At 40.9% G+C, this 24192-nt stretch overlaps 1 protein-coding gene across 1 annotated transcript in view; it reads left to right on the forward strand.

Moving 5' to 3' along the window:
- The window catches only part of RASAL2 (RAS protein activator like 2), a 153311-nt gene that overhangs the window by 92978 nt on the left and 36141 nt on the right, over positions 1–24192 (forward strand). Inside the window, exons 4-5 of the mRNA XM_009275864.2 lie at positions 3044–3150; positions 17025–17134. Of these exons, the coding sequence (XP_009274139.1) occupies positions 3044–3150; positions 17025–17134 (217 nt within the window). The remainder of the gene's footprint in view (positions 1–3043; positions 3151–17024; positions 17135–24192) is intronic.

Below are 24192 nucleotides of genomic sequence, written 5' to 3' on the forward strand. Positions count from 1 at the left end.
CCCCCCGAGATTGAGCATGGATGAAAAGGGTTTCAGATTTGTAGCCTTCGTCCCTGAGAGTGAGCAATGCAGAAAGCAGCTGTAATTTAATACTAAGCCGATGAGAGGTGCATTGATTTTTACAGCAGGTGAAGATTATGCAGGAGTAGCCTCTAGCATTACTTGTGGAGCAGGGGAGGGAATTGTCTAAATTTTTGCCTGGTGGTGACAGTATAGTGTGGTTTTGGTTTTGGTTGGTTTTTTTTTAACACGACAGCGAAAATACTGTTTTACAGGCAGGTTGCTTTAGCTTTTGATTTCCAGTTAACAGATCTCAACATTTTTGCTGTATCTAGGTCGTCTTCTTCCTGGGGAATGAGCATGTTGTTTATTTGCTCTTGTTTTTTGGAAGGAGAAGAGAGGGAAAGGTAGTTTTATTTTTAGTTCATTGCAGGCACCTTGTGAATATTTCATATTCGCTTTCCCATTTGGTACACTTCTGTGGTGGTCTGAGAATAGAAGAAACTCATTTTACCAATGGAATCTCAGTGTTTCATTTGCAGAGAACTTGAATTGCTGCTGGGTGGATGTGGGGGGAGAGGGAAGGCAAGGAGACCCAGTTCCTTGTTGTAGCTTTTCAACTCCATTTGGTTTAAACTTAAACTTTTTCCTAAACTGTCCCTCCTGCAGAACCTGTTGTTGAAAATAGTGGGGAATTCAGGCTCCTGTTTTCATTTATGACTCAGCAAAGTTAACAGACTGTGTTAAATTACTGAAGCAGCTTTGATGTGATTTCCTGTGTGTGAGAAGTGGAGAAAGCCAAACCTATTACGTTACGCATTACTATTTGATGTAAAATAAAAGGTGCTCTCTTTAGTCCCCAGTTCCAAGTGAATATATCACTCCCATTTGCTTTCATTACATTTACAGTGAGAACAGCAGAAGCAATCATTTAAATCCTATGTAATACAGCTCTTTTTAGGAGAGCAGTACTTACAGGTGCTGCAGAAAATAAGTGTCCCTTCGTAGAAGGCAGGGGGAGGAGGCTGGCAGTATAAAAGAGCACATCTTCAGATAAAACTAGCAACCTCTGTAAAGGCTCCTGAGATGATGGGACTGACCGTTATTCAAAAACCTTAGTCTAGCACTGGCCCTGCTCCAAGCGCTTTGTTCTCTAAAGGTGCCCTGACAGGGACTTACCCTCCAGCACTGGAACAGCCGATGCCTCCTTAGCTGTAAGAGAAAGTGCCCGATGCTGCTTATCAGCTGAAGGAGAAATCTCCCCGAAAGTGGTATTGCTCTATCGCAGTTATTGCGAGCTTTGACAGACCGTGATTTACTTGGTCGGTGCGAGCAGGGCTTGTGCATCATCCTCATGGTCGGCAGTGAGCAGCTGTGCCCTGCCCATTTTCCAGTGGTAGCTACATTGTGTGTTAGATTTTGTTTGCCCAGTTTAGGAGACTGTTCTCCCTCTTAGCAGTTCTTTCCCCATTGATGGTTACAAGCCGATTGAGAGGCTGAATGTTAGCGGTTTGGTTTTTTAAAAGATAAATATCCACACTGTGAGACACTAATACTGCAGGGTCCAGATTTCTTAGTCTATCGTTCAGTATGCTCCATTTTGTCATTCTTCAAGCATCCATGGGAGATACGTATTATAACTCTGGTGAAATCAAAATCTGGTATGCAAAGACATCACAAGTAATGTTATCCCTGAAGAAGGCTTTTCTCATTTTTTCTTCGGTTGTTTTGAGGAAAACACTGCTCTCGTGGCACCAGCTGGCTGTCTATCTCTGTAAACCTTTTTTGCTGCTGTGAATCAGGAGATACAGTGAAATTTTCTGTAGCAGAGGGAAGCCGGCAGTTGGGCGTCTGTTAATAGCCTGAAAGTAACTAATGAGGATGTGCAGTCGGAGCGATTGATTGAATAGCTGCAGTCCTGTGTGTTTCTCTTTCACTTGCTCGCTCACTTGCTCTCTGCAAGCTGTGGGAAGGGAGGGGGAACGTAGAGACCCAGCTTTCTCTTAAGTGGAAGTAGCACGGATCCCCAGGGCCAGGCGGCCAGAAATGGAAGTTTAAGCTGCATCTGTCTCTTGAAAGGAAAACGGCAGGAGTCAAAATGTCACTGTCTGGAGTCACGGCTTACTCCTTTTCTTTAAGATTTCGAAGATAACAATGGACTTTCTGCTAGGAAGTGATTTTTTCCCTCCCCGTGTTGGGGGATGTTTTGTGAAGCTGGATTCCTTTAAGTCTGGCAATTGAGCTGGAGATGGGCAGCAGTTGTGATAAAGGTATCTGTATGTATGTGTATCTAGCTATATATAAAAATGCATATATGTACAGTATATGTGTGTTTGTGCAGAGATTTTTAATAGTGTTTATACTTTATTATGCTATTATTCTAGTATTTATACTAGAAAAAGATGTAAGTGCATCTTTTATTAATAATTGCGCTCATCAAGATCAGTCTGCATGGATTTAAGATGCCAAAGTCATATCTTAATAAGGTCATATTGCCAGAATGAGAAGTTGACCTATTTTTTTTCTATCTGCAGAGATATATAAGTCATATTACCCGGGCAGTTATGAGTCTTCTGCTGGTTACATGGTTTGAGCAAGTAGTGTGATCATGTAAGACCGAACTTTGACCTTTGTCAAATTGTGTTCAGCTGTGACTAAAATTGAGCTTCCCTGTGTCTTGATTTTAGTTATCTGCTAATTATTGCATTGCTTATGTAAAAAAAGAAAAAAAAAAATTAAAGTTCTCTGAATACTGTCTCACAGACAGTAACAGAATACTAAATATGTTTGGGTATTGATCTTTATCAGCATTTTTTATTTTAATTGCCTATTGCCTACAATCAAGTCGGATTCACAACCTGTCAGTGGAAATGCTATTGTAATTTAGTAAGTAAATAAGTTATAGAAAAATTAGGTGAGTGTAACTCAGCAGTTTAGTAATGCACTTGAAACTTTGCTGAGGCGACTGTCCTATAGAGCATAAAACCTGACTATTCCCCACCCCCCCGGCACCCATTCACTTTCTTTTTCTTCTCTTCCTCAGAGGTCCCAGCAGAGAGATCTCCTCGCAGACGGAGCATCTCCGGGACCAGCACCTCTGAGAAAACCAACTCCATGGATGCTTCAAATACTTCTCCTTTCAAAGTGCCAGTAAGTGTGCCTTTCCTGCAAAGGAGGATTTTTTTTCTCATTGAATAGGAGGAGGAGATCAAAATATCACAGTGTATAACTAAACTCTGGGGGGGGGAAAAAAAGACTAGTTAATATTTCCAGTTGACCAAGCGGTGTTGCTATCAACTGTCATGTATTATCAATGAGATTTCTGGTAGATCAGTAACTTGCTTATTTTCATTGGATTGATCTAAAGTTGCAAATAGTGAAACATTGGTGTTAATGTGGGCAGTGACCTATATAGATACTTTTGAAGTCGCCACCAGGGATTGCATTACATACTCAATTTTGACTAGGAAAAAAGTTACTTTAGGTTGGTGATAGCATGTTATTTTTCCCTCATGCCAATGAAGTACATAGAAAATTGAAATGGCTTTATAGTTTACTCAGAAGCTGATGAAATTTCTGCAGGTGTGTTAATTGCTCTTTAGCTCTTCAGTTTTTGTCATGAGTTTGGTTGACTGTGAGTCTGCATGAGACTTTTTCAGCTAGAGTCTGGATTTTCTTGCTTGTGTCAGTCTTTGGTCAGTGTATCCAAGAGCACAAAGGCCTTTCTATTATTAGACTGAGGGCAAATGCTTCAAGTTAAAACGAGGTGCTCAGTAATTTTTTAACAATATTTGTTTGTGTTTTAAAATATCTAACTTGAATATTGCAAATATTTTCATACCCCTCTTTATTTTTGGCAAGTAATCTGCCTACTTTAAAACCTGAGGAAAAACAGGGGAAGAACTATCTAGTGAACATGTGGGTTGTTTGTATATTCTCTATGGACATAAGTACCATTTCTGTACCTTAGTGTATATGTTCTTGCTTTGCTTTAGATAGCACTCATCCCTTTTAAGCACATTTCCTAGCTCACTTTAGATCCAAATGTGTGTGAAACTCGGTTTTTGATTAAATCCTACATTGTATCATTTTAAAAATTAAATGCTTGGCTGTTTTTTTATTTTATGAGACCTATTTTAAGTTTTAAAAGGATTAAGGTTCGTCAGTGTATAAAATATATGGTGTTTAAAGCAACCTGTAAACTCGTGATTTACTGAAATTGAAAAAGGGACCGAGGAAGCAGTGAATATACTGAGTATCCATACTTGGTCCCTTTTCAGCATCATAGAATAATACAGATTGGAAGGGACCTCCAGAAGTCTCTGATCTATCCCCCTCTTCAAAGCTGGACCAACTTATATCAGGTTGCTCAGGGCGTTCTCCAGGCAGGTGTTGGAAACCTCCAAGGATGCAGGCTGCACAGTCTTGCTGGACAACCTGTTCTGATGTTTGACTATGCTCATTATGAATAATTTTTCTTTTGTAAATGCTTTCTTGTCAGAACAAAACTTGAACTTCTAATGTCTATTGAAAGCCCATGAATCACATTTTCCTCTAGTTCAAAAAATAACTGAAGTAGCGGTTAAAGCAGAATATATTGCTTAGCCTTGAGAAGAGAAAGCTCAGAGGGAAATCTTAGCAATGTATAAATACCTGATGGAAGGGAATAAAGATGATGGAGGCAGGTTCTTTGGACAAGAGGCAGCGAGCACAAACTGAAATATAAGAAATTCCATTTAAACATAAGAAAAAAAACTTTTTTCACTGTGAGGGTGATCAAACACTGGAACAGGTTGCCTGGAGAGGTTGTGGAGTCTCCGTCCTTGGAGATATATTCAAAAGCAGACTGGACACACGGTCCTAAGCATCTTGCTCTAGTTTACCCTGCTTTGAGCAGGGGGTTGGACTAGACAATCTCCAGAGGTGCCTTCCCACCTCAGCTATTCTGTGATGCTATGAATGATGCTCTCTCACTTCAGTGGCCTGTTTTCTGGGTGGTATTTGGGGAAAAAAGGGCCTTGGTCTAGTTGCATGTGAAGATGTCACAAGAACATTCTGTTATGTTAAGTTCTGAGATTTTTATGGTGAGCCCATGGTCCACACAGTTCCAGGAGGATTTCTGAGCCCTGAGAGCCTTCAAAAGTCCTAGCTATCCTAGCTATTCTTGTCTCCATTTATAAGAAATTCTCTGTCGTCTTTGTCTTCATCTATAAGTAATTGCACTAGCCTTTAGATGTATACATGCATTGTCATAGTCTTTGTCTAACAACTGCAAGCTACATATCAGAAGTGTTTGATTACTATCTGTAATGTTTATTTTATATGCCTCCTTTTTTCTTTGTTCCTCATTTTTGTACAAATTTTTAATGTTGATTCTATCTTTTAAGTAATGTTTTAATGTTTCTCTAATTCTTCTCTAATAGTTCTCTAATACTTTTTAGCTCCTGCTCCCTTTCAAAACAAGAGCCTTGCAGAATGTTTCTCATTTCCCCTGGCAGTGTATTGGGCTTTTAGGACTCTGGCAAATAGGCTCAGGAAGCAGTACATGTCTGCCTTTCTTGGGCATAAACCAGCAAAAAAACTAGAAGCTATTTGTGCCATGTGTAGCTGGTATTACACTTCTTTGTCTGCCTGGCCACCTGTATACCCAGGAGCATAATGCACCCTCCTGTCTTTCTCATAGGGACAAGGCTTCTGGCTTTGTAGGTTTTGCTCTGAATAACCTATTTATATGCTGTTACTCCTTAGCAGGTTATGGTGCAAGTTGGGGCTGAGATCACCCTGTTTTAAAACATGCCAACTTCTGATCTGTTTAAAACAGCAAGCTGCAAATAGAATTCAGATTGCTTAAGAATACAGATGAGCTCAAGCCAAAACTACTGAAATAAAATACCTTGTTAACTTTGTGGATTGGCACACATCTAATAGGTGGATGATAAGATGGGGAGGAATCATGTTTCTTCCTTTGATTTATATTAAGAATTTCCCAGCTCTCAGAAGTAGGTAAGATGACTTGGGCACCTCATGGAAGTCTCAGATCAGTGGTCTGAGAAGAGCTTCAAGTGAAGGATGTAAGGGGTGCCTATAATGGCTTTAAACTTGTGTGTGTGAGGTCATCTTTATTTGACGGATTTATTGTACATATAAAGGAGATTAATAAGAGAACTTGCTTTTTTGTTTTTCCAAACATTGACACCTAGGGTATAGGTTGGAGGGCTGTAGGCAGCTACAGTGTAGTGCTGTCTCAGTTATTCTTTCCGTGGACCTGACTCTGTGCCACACCTCTTCTACTCACTGCTTGGATTTCTAACAGAAAGCAGCTTAAGGCAGGGGACAGCTTAACCTTCTTCCATACTGATAGAAAATTATGCTGAGACTTTCATAGTAAGTTGCTTTTACAGCTTTTTTAAGTTTGCCTCTCAGAAAAGCTATTTAAAAGCTGTCTTCTCAATAGGACAGTGGCTTCCAGCATGTTCTGTGCAGGTTTTTTTTTCCTTTCAAACACCAGGCAGTAGTACGCACTCAGAACAAGGCATCTGGTTTTTTAATACTGCTAATTGGCATTTGTTTAGCATCTGGAATTTTGATTCATAACAGCATAATGGCCTTTAAGCGAACATATGCTTGACGAGACTTTTTTAAGCAGTGTCTTCAGTGGCAGTGGTCAAGGAAGGATTTATTTTAAGGGGCTGATGTGTAAAGTTCAGGAAATTTGCCTCCCTACCTCCTGCATGTGCACTGGAGGAAAAGACATGTTTAAATTTACTATTGTGTGAAAAGTAGAATTTTGGTAGTTATAAACATACTCTTTCTCAGGACTAACTACACAGACCAGCACATAGAACATGTTGGCTCTGGTTATCTCCCACCAAGGGGGATAAAGTGGATTCTGCTGATGCTTACGTTGCACAGCACAAGGCATACATACAGAGATAGGAGCTCATGGTGCTTGTCCTTTCTTCCCCGTTTCCCCAAATATTGTTGTCTGCAGTTAAAACATTAGCCTCCATCTAGGTTCAGTTGTGTTAATTGCCATTTGACAATTTCCAAGCGTATCTGGGAGAAGAATATAGAGAGAGAACGGAAGGGTACAAAAGGTAGGAAAATTGAGATGGGGAAGTGTATTAAGTGTGTCTTCTCACATATAGACAGATGTGTGCTGTTTATAGATACGCATATATAGGAAAAGTCATATTTTTAATAACTAATATTATTTGACTGAACAAATAGGAAGGCAGACGGAACTGGCTAGAAGTAGGCATTGTGACGCATAGGTGGGCGAGAAACCAGCTTTTCTCTTCCCACACACACTATGTTCTGGCAGAGTGTCTCGGTCTCAGTGCATCCCGTTCCCTACTGTTGCACTGTTGAGCCCCGGTAGCACTGCGGCAACCTACCATATTCTCTCATTGCTCTGCCATTGGAACTGAGGGACCAGAGTAAATATGAGATTATCAAAATCTTCAAACCTCCTGCAGTGGCAGGGTAGAGAGGAATTGCTAAACCACTCTTCGGAGTCGCATTGCGCTCTCCAATTTTCGCTGCTTTGGGGTAGGGTTGTTAGTGAGTTGTTATTACAAATAATACATGATTCATCCATGTCTGCTGGCTATTAGAAAAAAAAGACAAGAAAGAGGCAAAGAAACAAGTGCAAATAGATAGGAAAGCTACAACACAATCTTTGAAGTAAGTAAAATTATTTTTATAGGAACCCTGTGTGAATATGATGGGAAGACTGATACTTACAGATTGCCTTCCTTGGTTTGTTTCTAGCTGAGAGTATAATTGGATCTATAGAAATACTGTCTGCCTCTTTGCTCTTTAAGAGTACTGCTAAACGGAACAGAAGACAATGCAGCCAGCCTAAGTGAAGGTCAAAGCTTGATGAGATCTTGTGGCTGCCCAGCCTCATCTTTTATGCAGTCAGCAAGATTGTTGCTTCTCCAGAGCACTGCTCTGCTACCGTCATGCTGCCAGGTTAGGACAAGTCTGATCTCTTCTGGCCATGTGACTTGATGGCATACAAGTACATATTTTTAATTCTGCGTCAGCGCCAATGCAGAGATGGAATTGTTGATTTATGTTAGTGTGAAGCATCACGGCATCCTTCATGAAAAACTGGCTGTGCTCAAATCTGTCCTCCCTATTGAAAGATTAACATTTTTCCTTCCACTTTCCACTCTTTTCTTACTGTAAAACATTTGTTTGAATCTGCTTTAATTTTTTATCATTTGCCTGTGATGTGATGGCTTAGGTATGCTGGCTATTATTCCACAGGTTTTGTGTCGTAAGGCAAAAATGGGTGATTGGCTATCTCCAGGATGTTCACCGAGTTCTCATCTGTATCTTTATTCTGGGCTAATACTGTTCATAGGCTCTATAACCTTCACAATATCTTTCTGCAAAGCTGATTTGTTCATTACATCAAACTTTAGCGTTGAGTCAAGTGATGGGTGTACCCAGTCTGTGACACCGTCTGGTGGACCTCAGCAGCAGGAACATTTTTCTCATGTTTGGTGTAAACTTGACTTTATCTAATTCCCCTGCAGTTAATGTAGGGGAACTATGAATGTATATAGCTTTAAACGCTGGTCACATTGCAGTCGTCCTTGGTTTAATAGTATTTAAATGTGTACCAACTTATTCTATTCTTCACCTCCAAATCATGGCTTAGTCAAGTTTGTGCAGAGTTTAATTAATGCATCCTCTGCCAATCAGCCCTTCTGGCCCTTTTATCACTTTTCTTGCTCTTCTGTTTTTAATTCCCTTCAATTGATTCTCCAAGTTCTGGTACTAAAGTTCACAGGAATGTGTGTTATCAGTTTCTAATTGCTCACAACCCTTTGTGTTATTTCTCTGTCCTCCCTGGCCCTCACTTCACCTCCTAATTTAATATAGCTCAGTGTAATTAATGTGCTGTTTAACTTTTCTTCCAGATTATAACAAAGATGTTAAACAGAAGCAGTCATGCCACTATCCCCACCACATCCCATTGGACCCTTTCTTCTACCTTGATACCTTATCACTTGTCGTAATTACTCTTTTTAGATACTCCTGCAGCCAGTTCTCAGGTTTGTGTTACTAGCTTTGACAAAGTTAATTTCCATTAATTTTTCTAATTAGTATGTATTTTGTATTATCAAAAGGTATTCTGAAGTGTTGGGCTGCTTACTGGCTGTGTGCCAGGGGACTAAAAAGCCAGGGTCACGAAAATTATTGCCTCCTTCCTGACGTGAGGGAAAGACAAAAATGCAGCCACTTGAATCATAGTGAGGTAGGCTCGAGGCCACCACTTCTCCATGTACTTAACCGGCTGCAGCTGATGTGTTGACAAACTGTTGTTTGATTAAACACTCTGATAGACTCAGGTGACCTGTTTCTTATAATATTTATTGTTTATCACCATTGTTATGTCGTTCTCTAGACAGACTTCTGACCTTTATTCCTTAATTCCTGGATATGGGCTTTTAAGGATGCTCTTTTCTTATGGTAGTGCCTGAAGTGGACAGCTCCCATGAAGGCAGCCAGGCTCAGCAGCCAGGCTCTGCTCCCAGTCGTGTCCATGCTAAACACCTTGCTGAATTGGGATCTGAAAAGCTGATGTAGCTCTCCCCAGCTATCTGGTAGCTCTTGTTTCTTCATGAATTTTTTAGTATGATTCCCAGTGACTTGGAAATTTGATTCCTTTAGTACTTTTGACTGCATATCACGCAGAGTACGTGCAATCTTATGATACATTTTATTAATAGATGTATTATCAATGTATCCCTGTTGTGGTATCCTCTCCATTTCCTTGGTTTTCTTATTACTGTTCTTAAACTTGTTCATCCTATTCTGCATCCCTCCTGTGGCTGTAGACAATTTTTCATTGGGAAGTTGAAATTGTTATCTGGCCAAATCTGCAGTGCTGTCCCATCAGGGGAAAAATACCTTTCTGATCCTTGCTGTTGATCAGCTTGTGTCCTGAAGCATGATGATTGCTCACTATTGTTATTTTTAAACCTGACTAATGCAGCTACATATGTTACTCTTCCTTATATAAACACATAATCCTTTTTTAATCTTGCTGAAAAAATTTGTCTGTGTAATATCTTGCGGTAGAGAATTCTACAGGCTGATTTACAGATAGCATTAGAAAAGGTCTCCTGACAATCAGTTAAATGTGCTGCCTCTCATGTTGAATTGCCCCTTGGTTTTCTTATGTAACAGGGTGTGTGAGGAGCTTAGTTAATTTCCATTCTATTTGTTTTATACATCTATAATCCCTTCTTGCTTTTGTTTCTAAAATAAACAGTCGACCTTTAAAACATATCATTTGTAAATCCCCCTCTTGTCTGCCTTTAATCAGTTTATACTTCTGGAGTTTAGTTTTGTTCTAGTTTTCTTGCTGAGATGAGAAGATCAGAAGAGTGGTGCGTTAGTGTGAAAGCTGTGGCAGATTTACATAATACCACTTTACTTTTATTGTGCTTTATCCTTTGTTCATACATTCAAACATGTTTTCTATTGTTCTCTGCCTGTGCACAAACCACCTCTTCAGTGAAATAGTACCAGGCTTTTTGGATGAGTTGATGGTGGAATTTCACTGTTGTAAGTCACTGTCTTGTTCTTTATATTACCACCAAGGTGTATGTATAGTTGTTTTCATCTGCTTTTCTACTGTGTTAGTGGCTGAGAGCCTTTTCAAAGGTAGTCGCTGCTAATATTTTAATAATGAGCGTTACTGGGCTCATAAGCAAACTTCTCCACCTCCTTGCTAGTTATATTGGGGTTTTGTTGTTCTATAGGGGATAGTAAGCTTCACCATGTTTGCTCCTAATCCCTGGAATATTCTGTTAGTTGTATCTTTCCATCTTATGACCTGGCTATCTTCCCCTGCTTCTTTGCTTCCCACAGCTTTACAGCGTTACTGGCACAGGAGAGCATTTTCACTTGGCTACAGTTTTTTTTTTTTCTTGATAGCTGCTTGTGAGCAACTTAAGAAATAAAATGCTTTGTGTACTAACAACGCGCAGTAGTTGGGAGGCAGTTTTGCTGTGGTCCATAGTCACTTGAGTGTTATCTTTGTACCCATCCAATCCTTTCCCTCAGAGAGACCAAGTCTCATAGCTCTGTAAATGAAGTTACCCACCTGCTGGTTTTAATAATGCATTAGTGCTCCTCATCAAGAATTATAAATGTTCCGGATGCGTTGCAAGCCTCCAAAAGGCAATGTGTTTGTCCCCAGAAATACCTAATGTAGGTAACAGTGCTGCAAACCACAGCACTGTATATAAGATAAACTTTTATTGTTGCCCATTTTACCCTGTTTTTTGTGCTCTGAAACTTCCACTAATACCGTTGCATTTTATCGATGGATAATTTGTGTTATAGTTATCTATAGTTTTATTACTTCATGGCTGAATTAACCTTTCACTTGCAAAACAACAAAGACAATCATTATTTATTACGCATGGGCTGTTCTCTCCAAAGTGAAGAATCAGTGCGTCTATAGGGAGCAATAGTCAAAGAGTTGAGTTGTACATACTTGGGCTGTCTTTGAATTTGTTGGGCAGTTCATGTGCTGCTCTGCTGAGATTGAGGACAGATGGACAGTTGTCATCTTTGGCATGGAGCGAGCATTTCCTAAAGCCAAAGCTGCCCTGAACAACAACCATCCCTGAGTTTAAAATACTTGGGGGTCAGAGTTTCTATATCTTCCCTGTGCAGCTATGGAGGGAAGTTACAAAAGCCTGCTGAATTTATCACTTCGTGGCGATTTCTTCTTGGCAGAGTGAGAAAGATGAGTTGCTTAACTTCCAAATGAGATGAATAAAATTCTCAGTGGGATTGAATTATTTTTAGATGTTGTATCATTGAGTTTTCTTATCCCAGTGTTTGATGCTTTTGGCTGAGATGATGAACCTGCTCTGAACCTACTCCACATGCTTGATTGTGTGTGTGCTCTCTCCCCCCCCCGTCTCTCTGTTCCATCCCTGTTCCCCTAAACCTGTGGTTCTGAGGGAATTTGTACTGAGCTTTGTTCCACTAGGTGTGGACCATCAAATCTGTCTCTTGAGGGATTAAGGCACAATTCTTCTACGGTTATTCTCTCACTGGACTCCTCTTAAAATATGGCATTTACACAGTACTGATCTTTTCAAATTGCATCCTAGCTAATTTATCCTACCAAATATTTTGTACTTTTTTTATTAAGAACGTAGTCTCATAATTTCTGGCAGTTTGGGTAATAAGTTTACATCTTTTTGTCTGAGGGTGTTTGTTTAAGCAGTAAAATTCCCACTGTTTTTAAGTGTTCCATGATGATTCTTAAAGCTCAATCACTTTGTTACATTTAGGCATAAGCAGTGTATTTTGTGTTGAAGTAAGTATTTAAGAGAAATACCTAGACAATAAGAAAAGAAGTAAGGGCGGGGTGTGTCTTTTTAATGGTACAAGCTACAGGTATTAGCACTGGCAGAGATTTCTCTAAAGAAGGAAAAGGAAAAAAACCTTTCAGTTAGATGGTATTGTTGCAGATAGAAGTTTATTTTTCATCACTACATCTTTTTTTATATCTGCATTCAGTATTTAAAAGTATTTGCATTGGCAAATGGAAGTCAAAAAGCTCTGCTCAGTTCTGGCATGTGTGAATTTTTCATGCTGCTCCCAGGCTGTCCATCTGTAAGCACTGGCCCTGCGTGAACTGCCAGCAAGGTGCAGAGAGCAAATATTGCAAATGTTTTCAAGTCTTTTGAGGATGACCAATAAGTACACTCTTTGTCTGAACAATTTTTATCCTTGAGTATGTTCTTAACCTAATTTTTTTTTTTTATAGTCAAGTCTGGATAGCCTTATTCAACCCCAGATAGCATATTTATTTCATTAAGGAATAGATTATGTTCAATTAAACCAAGAACATATTTCACTAATGTTAAAGCAATGCCAATTTAAAATTGTGCATGCACACAAAAATGAATAATCGTGGTCCCTCTCTGAGTGGGATTTGGAATGATTCAATATAAATACTTTTGGACCCCTGCTGAATTTGGTCAGCTTTGTCTTATTTGCCCTTAAGGGGAGAAAAACGTGTTATTTCGTGTTTGCAATTTGAGTAGCCTGAGAGGTACTGGAATGAAGCCAGGGTCCACCAGATCTGAATCCCTGTAGTTGGGTTTGTTACCTTTTATGCTGAGAGGTCAGAATATATGAAAGTGCCTTTGAAAGTGCTATACATCCTCTACTTGAATTCCAGCAATGGCCCCAAGAGAAGCCCAAGAGCATATATTGATTACGGGTTTTTTTCAAAGGCACTTTTTTAATACCAGGACCAAGAAAAGTGCAGGAACATGGGTAGAGTTTGAGTGGCTCACAGAGCTAAAAGCACTTCTTCCCTTTTGACAGTGCCTTTTCCCCCAGCATGCTATGTAGATTTGTAGGATTTTTTTGCAGTATCTAGCTATCAGGCCTTTTCTTTTCCACTTTATTTCCTATTTCAGGAGAATATAGCAGCCTTCACCCCTGAGGAACCTGCTGGCTGGCAAGCCTCAGAAATTGAAGGGCAGCCTTAAGCGTAGCATTCCCTTCAGATGCAGAAAACAGATTCCCTCTTCCTTTGTTCCCTGTAGCACCATCCCACAGGGCATCCCAATTTCTCTGTGCTGCCCGTGGACAGGCACGTGTCAGGCTCTGGTGTGTGTGAGCAGGTTGTTTCCTACACAAGTATTTGGGGGAGGATGATCTGCATGTGCTGGAAAGATCCTACAGCCAGCATCAGGTATGGATAGGCTTTCAGTAATATATCACCATCCAAATCTCAATGGAAGAGACAGGCCATCTTGCTGTGTTTGCTGAAGATGTCATGGGTGTGGGCCTGGGGAACTGTGGATTTGCTGGGATTTTTTTTTTTTTACACTTGACAACTGAGCAGGACTCACTTGGTCGTTCATTGAAAGAAGCAGAGTGAGAATGAGTGTAAGGAGAGAGAGAACCCGCCTACCACTGTGTACGGAGAAGGGAATTGTGCAGTTTTGAGAAGCGTTAGGATACAGGAGTGAGTTGTGTGGAAGACGAGGGACCAACTGAAAGTAAAGGGACCAAGAATAACAGAATGAGGAAAGGTAGAGGGGGGTTGAAGGGTGTGCTTGTTTAAAGGGAACAGGATTTTGTTTCAAAAGGAGCACTGAAAGTATGGGAAGATAAAGGCAAATATGAGACAGGAAAATTGGTTTAGAGATGCTTGCAACGTATGCCTTGAGCCTGACCAAATGCAGGCTTTGCTGTTTGGAAGCAACTTCTTTTCCAACAATTAACCTGGCATCCACTGATGAGAAGAGGGTGATAGCCCATTCCTTTGAATACTGTAGAATCATAGAGCAGTCCAGGTTGGAAGGGACCTTGAAAGATCACCTGGTCCAACCTTTTGTGGGAAAGGGAGCCTAAATTAAATTATGTAGCACCCTGTCCTAATCGTAGATAAACCTCAGTTTCTTCCTGAAGAGGTGAAAGAGATGTGAGATTTGTCAAACTAAAAGATTGCAGATAAAGTCATCTTTTGTTGTGATGGCCTAATTCTTATGAGTCTGAGAGATGAACAAGTCTCGTACTTCAGCCTGGCTGAGTCACCTGGAGCCAATAAAACACTTTTGCTTTGTTGGTGTTCTGCACAGGAAAGAACAGGAGACCTTGTTTGTCTCCAATTTACTGATTTCTGTATTACAGGAGGCAGCTGTGGGCAATATCTGTCACCTGTCCCAAACGCAGCTTGTGGAGGAGGCTTGCCTTGCAAATGTGTTCAAAATTAGCTGTACTCAACTTCTATCCTAACAAAACACGGATGATGGGAGAGAGGGCTGGCCCTAGCTGGCTATCGCTGTCACTAGACCTTTATTAAAGTAAGGCTGTAGATCTGCTGGTTCAATCCACGCCAGAAGAACATTCACTTTGAGCAAGTTCTACCCCTTTGAATATGTGGAATCATAGAGCAGTCCAGGTTGGAAGGGACCTTGAAAGATCACCTGGTCCAACCTTTTGTGGGAAAGGGAGCCTAAATTAAATTATGTAGCACCCTGTCCTAATCGTAGATAAACCTCAGTTTCTTCCTGAAGAGGTGAAAGAGATGTGAGATTTGTCAAACTAAAAGATTGCAGATAAAGTCATCTTTTGTTGTGATGGCCTAATTCTTATGAGTCTGAGAGATGAACAAGTCTCGTACTTCAGCCTGGCTGAGTCACCTGGAGCCAATAAAACACTTTTGCTTTGTTGGTGTTCTGCACAGGAAAGAACAGGAGACCTTGTTTGTCTCCAATTTACTGATTTCTGTATTACAGGAGGCAGCTGTGGGCAATATCTGTCACCTGTCCCAAACGCAGCTTGTGGAGGAGGCTTGCCTTGCAAATGTGTTCAAAATTAGCTGTACTCAACTTCTATCCTAACAAAACACGGATGATGGGAGAGAGGGCTGGCCCTAGCTGGCTATCGCTGTCACTAGACCTTTATTAAAGTAAGGCTGTAGATCTGCTGGTTCAATCCACGCCAGAAGAACATTCACTTTGAGCAAGTTCTACCAACCTATAGTCAGTTTATAATATTCTCAACAAACGTGGTTTCACTCACGTGTTTGGTAAATCTCCCGATAGCAGTGCACAGGGTATGGTGGCTCTGTGCAGCTGTTCTGTGAAGGAGCAGAACAGATTCGGCCAGTAAAATGTTGCTTAATCCTATTGCATTAAGAACCTCTGTATTTGCTTCGATCGTGCCAAAGAATGTATGTGCATGTATGTCTGCAAGCCCTGGAAATACTTTGACACAATATGGTTTATTTAAAATGCGTATTATGCTCAAAGTAATATAAAGGGCTATAGGAAAAAATCAAACGTGCAGGTGTTGAAATATTTCTGTGATTTCCCCACACATACAGATGCACACACCCCTTTGTATATCAGTGGTCAGATGTACTCGTGCTACACTACTGCTAATACAGCAGTAGCTCTTGATGATATCTACAAGGAGAGAACTATGAGGAGAGGCTGAGGGCTTGTTTAGCTGAGAAAGAAAAGGCTAAGGGGTGATATAAGGCAGCCACTGCAATGAAGAGGGGAATTACAAAGATGATGGAGCCAAACTTTTCCCCATAGTGGCAGATGCTATAATGAGGCAGCTGCTGCAGATTGCTGCTTGGGAGGTTTTTGTTGAACACAAGGAAGACTTTTCTCACTGGAAGGGTAATGCAGCACTGGACTGAGGTGCCCAGAGAGGTGGTATAATCTCCATCACCAGAGGTTTTCAAGACGTAGACAAAGTCAGCATTAGGCTGACCTAGTGTTGGCAGTACACCCACATCGAGCAGGAGGCAGGCTGGATGATCCCCAGAGGCTCCCTCCAAGTAACAAGTCTTTGGTCTGCAATTGTTTGGTGCACAATTGTAGTTCAGAAGACAGATTACATGAAGATTTAGTATTTTTAGATCACAGGTAGATTTTTGAGTTGAGTTTTGCTTCAAAGCAATACCAGAACTGGTATCTGAAGTCACTAGTACATGAAATCTTTTGACATTTTCAATTCTGGCTAGTGAGACTATTGAAATTACAAATTATTGTAAGACTTACCTGCTATATGTAAATTAAAAAGGACAACCTGGGTGCAACTGTGGGTGCAGTAGAAGCTCATAATAAAAGACATTTTGTACTCTTAATCTGACCAAGAATTAAAAATATGGCGTGTAAAGGGGAGGTAGGAACAAATACTGATATCTAAGACTACTCCTTATTAAATGATAATTGTGGGGTTTTAGGTCTCTTGTATAATAGTTGGAATTCATTGAAGTGCACCTGTAATGTGAGTAGTGCTAATTATTGCAATTTGAAGCTATCACATACTGGAATCTAGCCCTGCCTTTCTTCCTGCTCAGAGGAATCCCAATACAGCACTTTCTGTAATCGTTGTCAGCAGGAATCACTGCTGAGTTTGGACTAAGTGACAGTGCATTGATTGATTTATTACTGGCATCAGTTTCCCTGTTTCACTTCTGCACCTTCTCATTTTAGGGCTTCTTCAGTAAACGTCTGAAAGGGTCCATCAAGAGGACAAAGAGTCAGTCAAAGCTGGACAGGAACACAAGTTTCCGTCTCCCATCTCTCCGCAATGCTGATGACAGGTAAGGTTCAGTGCATCTCCCAAAACAATCTCTCCTCATCCAGAGGCACTTCGCAAAATCTACATGCAGCATGCGCATGCACTCACAGAATGACAGCAAGGAAGAGGATTTATTGTTAAACTGGCAGATGGGTGTTTTTTGGGCTGACTCTAGTATGTTAGAAGTTATTTAGTATACAATGTACTGCTGACACAGGACTGAAAACTTTTACTGCTCTTAACAGCTGATGAAAAGTTCAGGTTAAGCATATGGACTCAAATACCTTTTTCTGCATCTGTTTTAAATAAGCTGCAGACTTTAAATTTCATGATACAAAACCATTGGATTGATCAGCTTTAGAGAAACTTGCCTTGATGCATGCAATACTTATCCACAGATCAGTGTAGTGGCCAATATGACAGATTATGCTGGTGCAAGCAGATCAGTTCAGCTAGCACTGGCAAAGCACAGAGAGGTACAGTGCAGTTCTGGCACATTAAGAATCCTTGCTAATGTCAGTCGATTGTATAGTTACTGCAGTGTTACTACAATGAACAGACAGTCTGTTTTTCAGAAAACTGGAAAACTCAGTAACTTCTGACCATCTTAGTGCTCCATTTGGTATATTCTTGCTTGTTTAATTTCTGGCTGGCAATTCAGGCTGGGAACGGATTGTATATGAGGCAAGCAAAAGCTCATACACACAGTTTTTCCTAATTATTTGTAAAATCTCTTGATTGTTTTCATTAAACATTACTCTGTGTTACATTCCACAGTAGCCCAGCAGGAGAGCTAGACTGAGTGAAAAATAGGTTGCCCTGTACTTAAGGCCACGGCAGGCTTCTGTGATTTTACGTTGTTTAGTGCATTTTCCCTTCTCCTTTAGCTGAGTTGAATTCATTAGTTGTATCTGTCATGCTGTGCTGCTTCCATCAATGGTGCTATCTTCTCCATCTGAAAAGCAGCATCATAAAATCATGGAGATAGCAAGGCTTCGGATGTTAGAGCTCTTGTTAACTTCAGGAGTTACAGAAAAGACTGCTGCTTACCAAATATGACTAACGATGTGGATGATGTTGCTCCTGTAGTCATAGTAATGTCCACACATTCTGTTTTGAGTCAAGTTTTATTATAAATCCCTATTTTCAGGAAGTTGCAACATGGCTATAAAAAGCAACTCAGTGAGTGTAAGCATGTTAAATAATGCCACCATGTGATAAAGTACCTGTTATTTTTACCGTTGTTTGTAACCAGCTTTGCTTGAAGTTTCCTTAACTTGGTACTCATGGTGAATGTGGACTGATGATACTTCCTTTTGCAGTGTAAGGGAAATGCTATCATTCTGGGAAAGCAAATAAATTTAGCTATAATTAATCCCTACAACTTTGGCTTAAGACATGATATTATACACAGCAAAGCCACCTTCTCTTTAAAACCGGATCCCCTTCTACTCCCTGCCAGTGTGGGCATGAATTGTCAACTGGACCTGAATGAAACGTGGATTTTCTCTGATTGCTTGCAAAGCATTAAATCCAATGCATGCGGTGATGGCATTAAGCATAGCTGGTCTGTTCTGTCAGTCCTCTCAAGCCTCCTCGGCATGGATTTAAGAAGAAGGATCCAGGAGCAAATGAACTGAGAAGTTCCAGTGGCAGAGTCCATGTAGAGGTTTGGGGGACAGAGCCCTGGCAAGCCAACGATGTGTAGGATGTTAGACAGGGACAAGCCGGTGGTTGCTCTTTACTTTGATACGGTCACCCTCCTCCTTTGGCCTGCTACACTAGCCTTATAGCAATGCATCTTGCGTCTGTAGGGCAGGAGATGGGACAGTGTTTTAGGGGTTTTGTGACTTGATATGGTCGCTTGCTACTAATGGAACGAAGCATTTTTGATAACCAGTCCATGTGATCCTCCTCCTTTCAGAGGTACATGTGCTGAAGTGAACAGAGGGCACGGTTTGGAGGCAAGGGACATCATGTGAGAGTAGCCAAGCTATGTGGAAAGCAAGCTAAGCTGAAGTTTATTTGGAGATAAATCTTTGTACAAATGAGTATTGCTGTTCAAAAGCATGAGCCTCACCTCAAGCTGGTTGAAGCCTTGTGCTGCAGGTGAGGGTCACAAATTGCTGATAAGTTCTTTTTGGAGAGAAAGCATATCAGCACTACTCAACCTTGTAGTTATCTTTTGTTGGAAAGATTCAAGGTTTAATGGAGTTCTCTTTGCATTTGTGGTCTAATCAGACAGTGCACCAATTGAATATACCAACTTTGAAAGTTTATGGTTAGAGATATTACTTTTCTCATGGTATTTTATAAATAAAACCATAAAGGAAATTCAGTTCCACCATAAAGTGAAACTTGCCCATAATTTCTCCCTTCCCTCCCATATGTTTCAGTCTGTATCTAAGGGCACCTGAAAAATGCAATTGGGTGGGTAGAATAGCAGGAAAAACAACTTGGAAGCCATGTGGGAATGAAGCATTGAAGATGAGGAACAGCTTAACATACTGGGAGGAGATGGGCTGGAGGGAAGAGGAGGCTAAAAAGATTGATTTGAGTTTAGAATTATGCTGTTGTTTGGGACTTTTTCCAATGGGACGAATCAGGGACAACTGCTTCTGCGTGAAAGAAGGTAACACATAGCAGCTGACTTAATTCATGAGAGGGAATTGCCATTCTCTCACCTTCTGCTCTCCCTGCTTTCTGTATGAGTCTCGATCTGTTGCAGTAAAAACTTGCCTGTCCTACCCCGGTGAGTCAGCCCTTTCCCATTTTAAGCAGGTGATGCTAAGTGATGTCATGGTGTTTATACAGGTTTTCAGGACCAGGTTGACTGATAGGATCTACCTTTTCTTGCTCTGACAAATACAAGAGCCCTGCCTTCAAAGAAAGTATCATACAGCTTTATAAATCAAAATTCTGCAAGGATTAGAAGAAAATAGAGGCTGCTGTCATGTTGCTTTTCTCATGCTTTTGAGGTGTTTGGGTCCTGTTAAGAAACAGGAGATGTTTATAGATAAATACCTATAAAATTCTGGAGTAAGGAAGATTAGTTATCCTGGTGCACATCAAAATTTGGGATACTATAACACTGCATGCCATTCCAGATGGTGACAGAGGGTGGATGCTGTCTGTTCAGAGTTGATTTAAAATAGAAAGGATTCAGGAATGCTGTAGGAAGGAGTGAAGGAGATAAGTTGCAGATTTTTTCATAATCAGATTTTCTGTTTTAGCAGAAAGCAATTGGCCAACCTACTTTTTCTGGCTTTTAAACTTCATTTCAGTGTGACTGGGTTAGCGGATGGGAAGAGGAGAGAGCTGCGGTGCCCCTCCAGAAACGAGCACCGTGGGTCAGCATCCAGGTGTCCTGTATGAATCCACAGCCTCTCAGTCTGTATCACTTCTGTGACTCCAGATTCAGGTTGTTTGCTGGGCGGTCTGTTTTACTTGAAAACTCATGGTTTGTCTTCACAAGGCACTAACGTGAGAATGCTTAGACTCTGCTCGGTTGTGACCCATGCCAGATGTGAATGAAGCTCTTCAGACATGTGGCCAGTATGGCATCTCACCAGGTTATCAACAGCTCTCACCATGAGGCTATCTGGCACCATGTTACCATATCATGTTTCACAGCTTTTCTAGCCTGTTTCCCACTGCATTCTTTGAGCTCTTCAACCCACACATTTGCGTCTAACGTTTTCTCAGTGTCAGTAATGTATAAAACATGTAAAAAAGCATGAGAAAAGACTTAAGGAAAACATTTGAAAGGAGAGACCAAATTAATATTTTCAGTTTGCAGACAGGAATTTGAGAGTGTTTCCAAGTGGACTGACAGTTCTCGCCTCGGTTTTGTTTATGGTGAGGGAGCGAAGATGGTTGAGACTGGCTGCATATGGTCCCAGTGACCGCAATAAAGCTCTGCGGACAGCTGGGAGGGTTTTGCCCTGTTGGGATTTACTGCCACGTGGGAATCCTCCTGCTTTACTAAAAGTCATTTTATGGCATTATCAGATAGTCGTAGACAAGCACAGGATCTGTTGTGTGCTTGCTCAGAATGGGCTCCGGCAGGTTGCAGGGAAGCGGGTAGCCATGGCTCTGGGGTTCATGGTGAAACGGTATCGCTGCCCAAATGACAGCTTTTTCTACTTTCGGTAAGTTCTCGCTCCTCCCTCCTGGTTTCTTTGCAGTATGAAAATAGCACAGATCGTATAAATAATAGAAGCAAATCTTGCCGGTTTTTTCGTATTCGTTCATTCTAATTTAATGCCGGTTTTCAAAAAAAGGTGAGTGATTTTTATCCGGATTTAGATGTAAGGATAAAAATCTGCGTTACACAATGCTTTGTTAAGGCTTGACTCACTCAGAGCTTGTATTCATTCAGCGTATCTGTTTCTATCTGCATACTGGAGTATGGGGAAAGGGGAGGAGTGGTTTCTTTCTGAAGAAACATCTCACTCCTGTTTTGGTGAATGTATTTCTTTCAGCCAGTTTTTTCAATCCTCATGCAGTTGTTTTGTTTTTCAGTGAAAACTGAACAGATCTCAATGTTAGGCCTATTGTTGCAAACCTTCGCCTTGGTGTGAGACTGCTCTGTCCCACCTGCAAGCTCACTTGACCCCTGTATAAAAACATACTTCTTAATGGCTGATGCTTTTCTGCAAACTCCAGGCTCCTCCACATAGCATTCACCTATAAATCGCTTAGTAGTGAAATGAAACTGCATCGGTTAAGCACCTCTGGTCCAGCAAAGCAAAAGAATTTGAAACATTAATAGCAGAGACCACAGTTACAGTAGAGTGAGGAGGACGCTACCAATGTGAAATTCAGCAGCCTGTTTGGCTGCGCCATATGAGGTGTCTGTTAGACAAGCTGTGATCTGTAGGGAGAGCAGGCAGGCAGGGAAGAGCTTTGCAAATCCAGGATTCAAACGATAAGGCTTTGGGTAGGGCCTTGCAAGAAAAGACCGGAATCTCAGTGGAAGACTAAAGCAATATGCTCAGAAAAAGCCAGCGTTTAATTGTAGCTGAGTAGAACTTGCATCTAAATAAGTTGCCCTAAGTTTCTGATTTAAAAAAAAAATTAATGATGAAACTGGTTAGACTTGTAGAATTGTTGACCAAGTCATAGGATGTTCTGCTAATTGGCAGTTGGAAAACGAAGCGGGGTGTGGTGCCTACAAAATGAACACTTGCATTGGGAAACCTGATGCTGCAGCACTGGTAGAGCGCACCTGTATTGCAGATGATGTTGCCGACGTTAGGGTCCAGTTCAGCAGGGCTGGGATTTTGAATAGCAGCGCTGAGCAGAAAGTTCACTGCATTACAGTCCAAGGTCTCTCCTGTGACTTTGTGAGTGGCTAAGTATTGAATTCAACTTTCTGATCTCGGGGAGTGTCTCTAAACACACGGGTATTGTGCTGGAATTATTTGAAGCATGCAGACATACAGTTTCGCGTAAGACCAGTGGAGACATGGCTTTAGCCGGGTGCTTGGGCTGAACAAAAAACTCTTTTCAGAATTCTTTGCCTTCACACCAGTTTGGTAAAGGAAACAGATTACGGGATTCTGTTCCTTGGTAGTTCATTTCTGTACATTTATTTTTTATCTCTTGGATTATTTATGTCCACAGGCTTGTTTTCCAAGCAATATAGTGCTCTCCCTGGTAAGCTCAGTAATTGAAAGTCTTTTGTGCTTTGTAGGTTGGCTTTTAAATAGGTCAAAATCAGCAGGAGAGCTTCATAACCAGAGCAATTAGGATTTTAACCCTTTATTCTACATGCCTTATAGACAGTAGAATATAAAAGAAGTCGACTAATAGGCTGCTGTGTGCCATGGGCGGCCACCGAAAGCCAGAGGTTTCTAGTTCCCGGCTTACAACCGAGATCTTCCTGAAGTGGAAAATTACTGAATTATGGTGTGCAAGGAGAGAGGGTCAGCTTGGGGTTGGGCCAGCAAGATGGTGTTGTTGAAGAGATCTTTTTCAGTAGCAGTCGCACATTGCTGCCAGGTCAGTGGTTTGGGGCATTGGCTGGGCTCTGATTTAGAAGGAAATTGTGCAGCTCTGAAGACCAGTACTCCAAAGCATGTGAAAAGAGGTGAGAAGTTTAAAATGTTCCCTGATGTGCTCTTCCTCCACCTGCTTTTCCCGTTGGAAAGAAATTACGGAGAATACCTATGTAAGAATTGTTCGGTGCTGTTGGTAACTATTTGCTCTGGACTCCTATGTCGTCCTTTGCAATCTTTTTGTTGTGTGCAGCAGTAGAAAGAAAAAGCAGCAGGGAAAAAAAAAGTTGATCATAGGAGGTTGACTGTAATTTAAAACAGGATTTGTGTTGTTAATGGAGCTGTTTAACAGAAACAGATTTGTACAAACAACCCTTCCCCCACCTTTTGCATGTGTGATCTTCCTGTTTACAGTAATCTGCTTCTCTGGGATTACCTCTCTCTTAACAGAGACTCTAAGCAATACTCATTTTACCAGTAGCTTCCTACCTAATACAGGAAAGACCCTGTTAATCCAGCCCCTGTGGTGGACATTGGGAAGTAAGTTAGTGGCATCTATGCAAAAGGGAAGCCAGCAAGCAATTTTCTTTCATTGTTACTTATAGCTTCAGAATATCAGATCAGGCTTTAAAGCAGCAGAGAACTATTATTTCTGTATAATTATTGCCTATATTGATTGGGATGCTGCTGATTTAGGCACAAGTCAATGATTTGCTTTGCAGATCTATCAATAGATGAAATATATACCATGGTGCTTACAAATGCATGTCCTTGTGTTTGTAAATGTGTGTGGTTGCATCTAAGCAACAACTTCACGACATTGCTGTGGTGTTTATGGAAGATAAAGTGCCGATTCTAAGCCACTTAATCAGTTTATTGAGCTGTTTTAAATATGGTAACTTCAAGGGATTGCTCAAACAGGTAGACGTTCCTCTGCCCCAGGACCCTGAGTCAACAAAACTAACCATGCTCTAGCTGATCTGCAACAAAACAATGTTCAAAGCTAACTAGTTAGAAGAGCAATGAAGCAGAATAGGTGCTACTAAAAGATTTAACTTGCAAGATGGGATGTGGAGGC

The sequence above is a fragment of the Aptenodytes forsteri genome, unplaced genomic scaffold (assembly GCF_000699145.1).
Source record: "Aptenodytes forsteri isolate BGI_AS27 unplaced genomic scaffold, ASM69914v1 Scaffold289, whole genome shotgun sequence".
NCBI lineage: Eukaryota > Metazoa > Chordata > Aves > Sphenisciformes > Spheniscidae > Aptenodytes > Aptenodytes forsteri.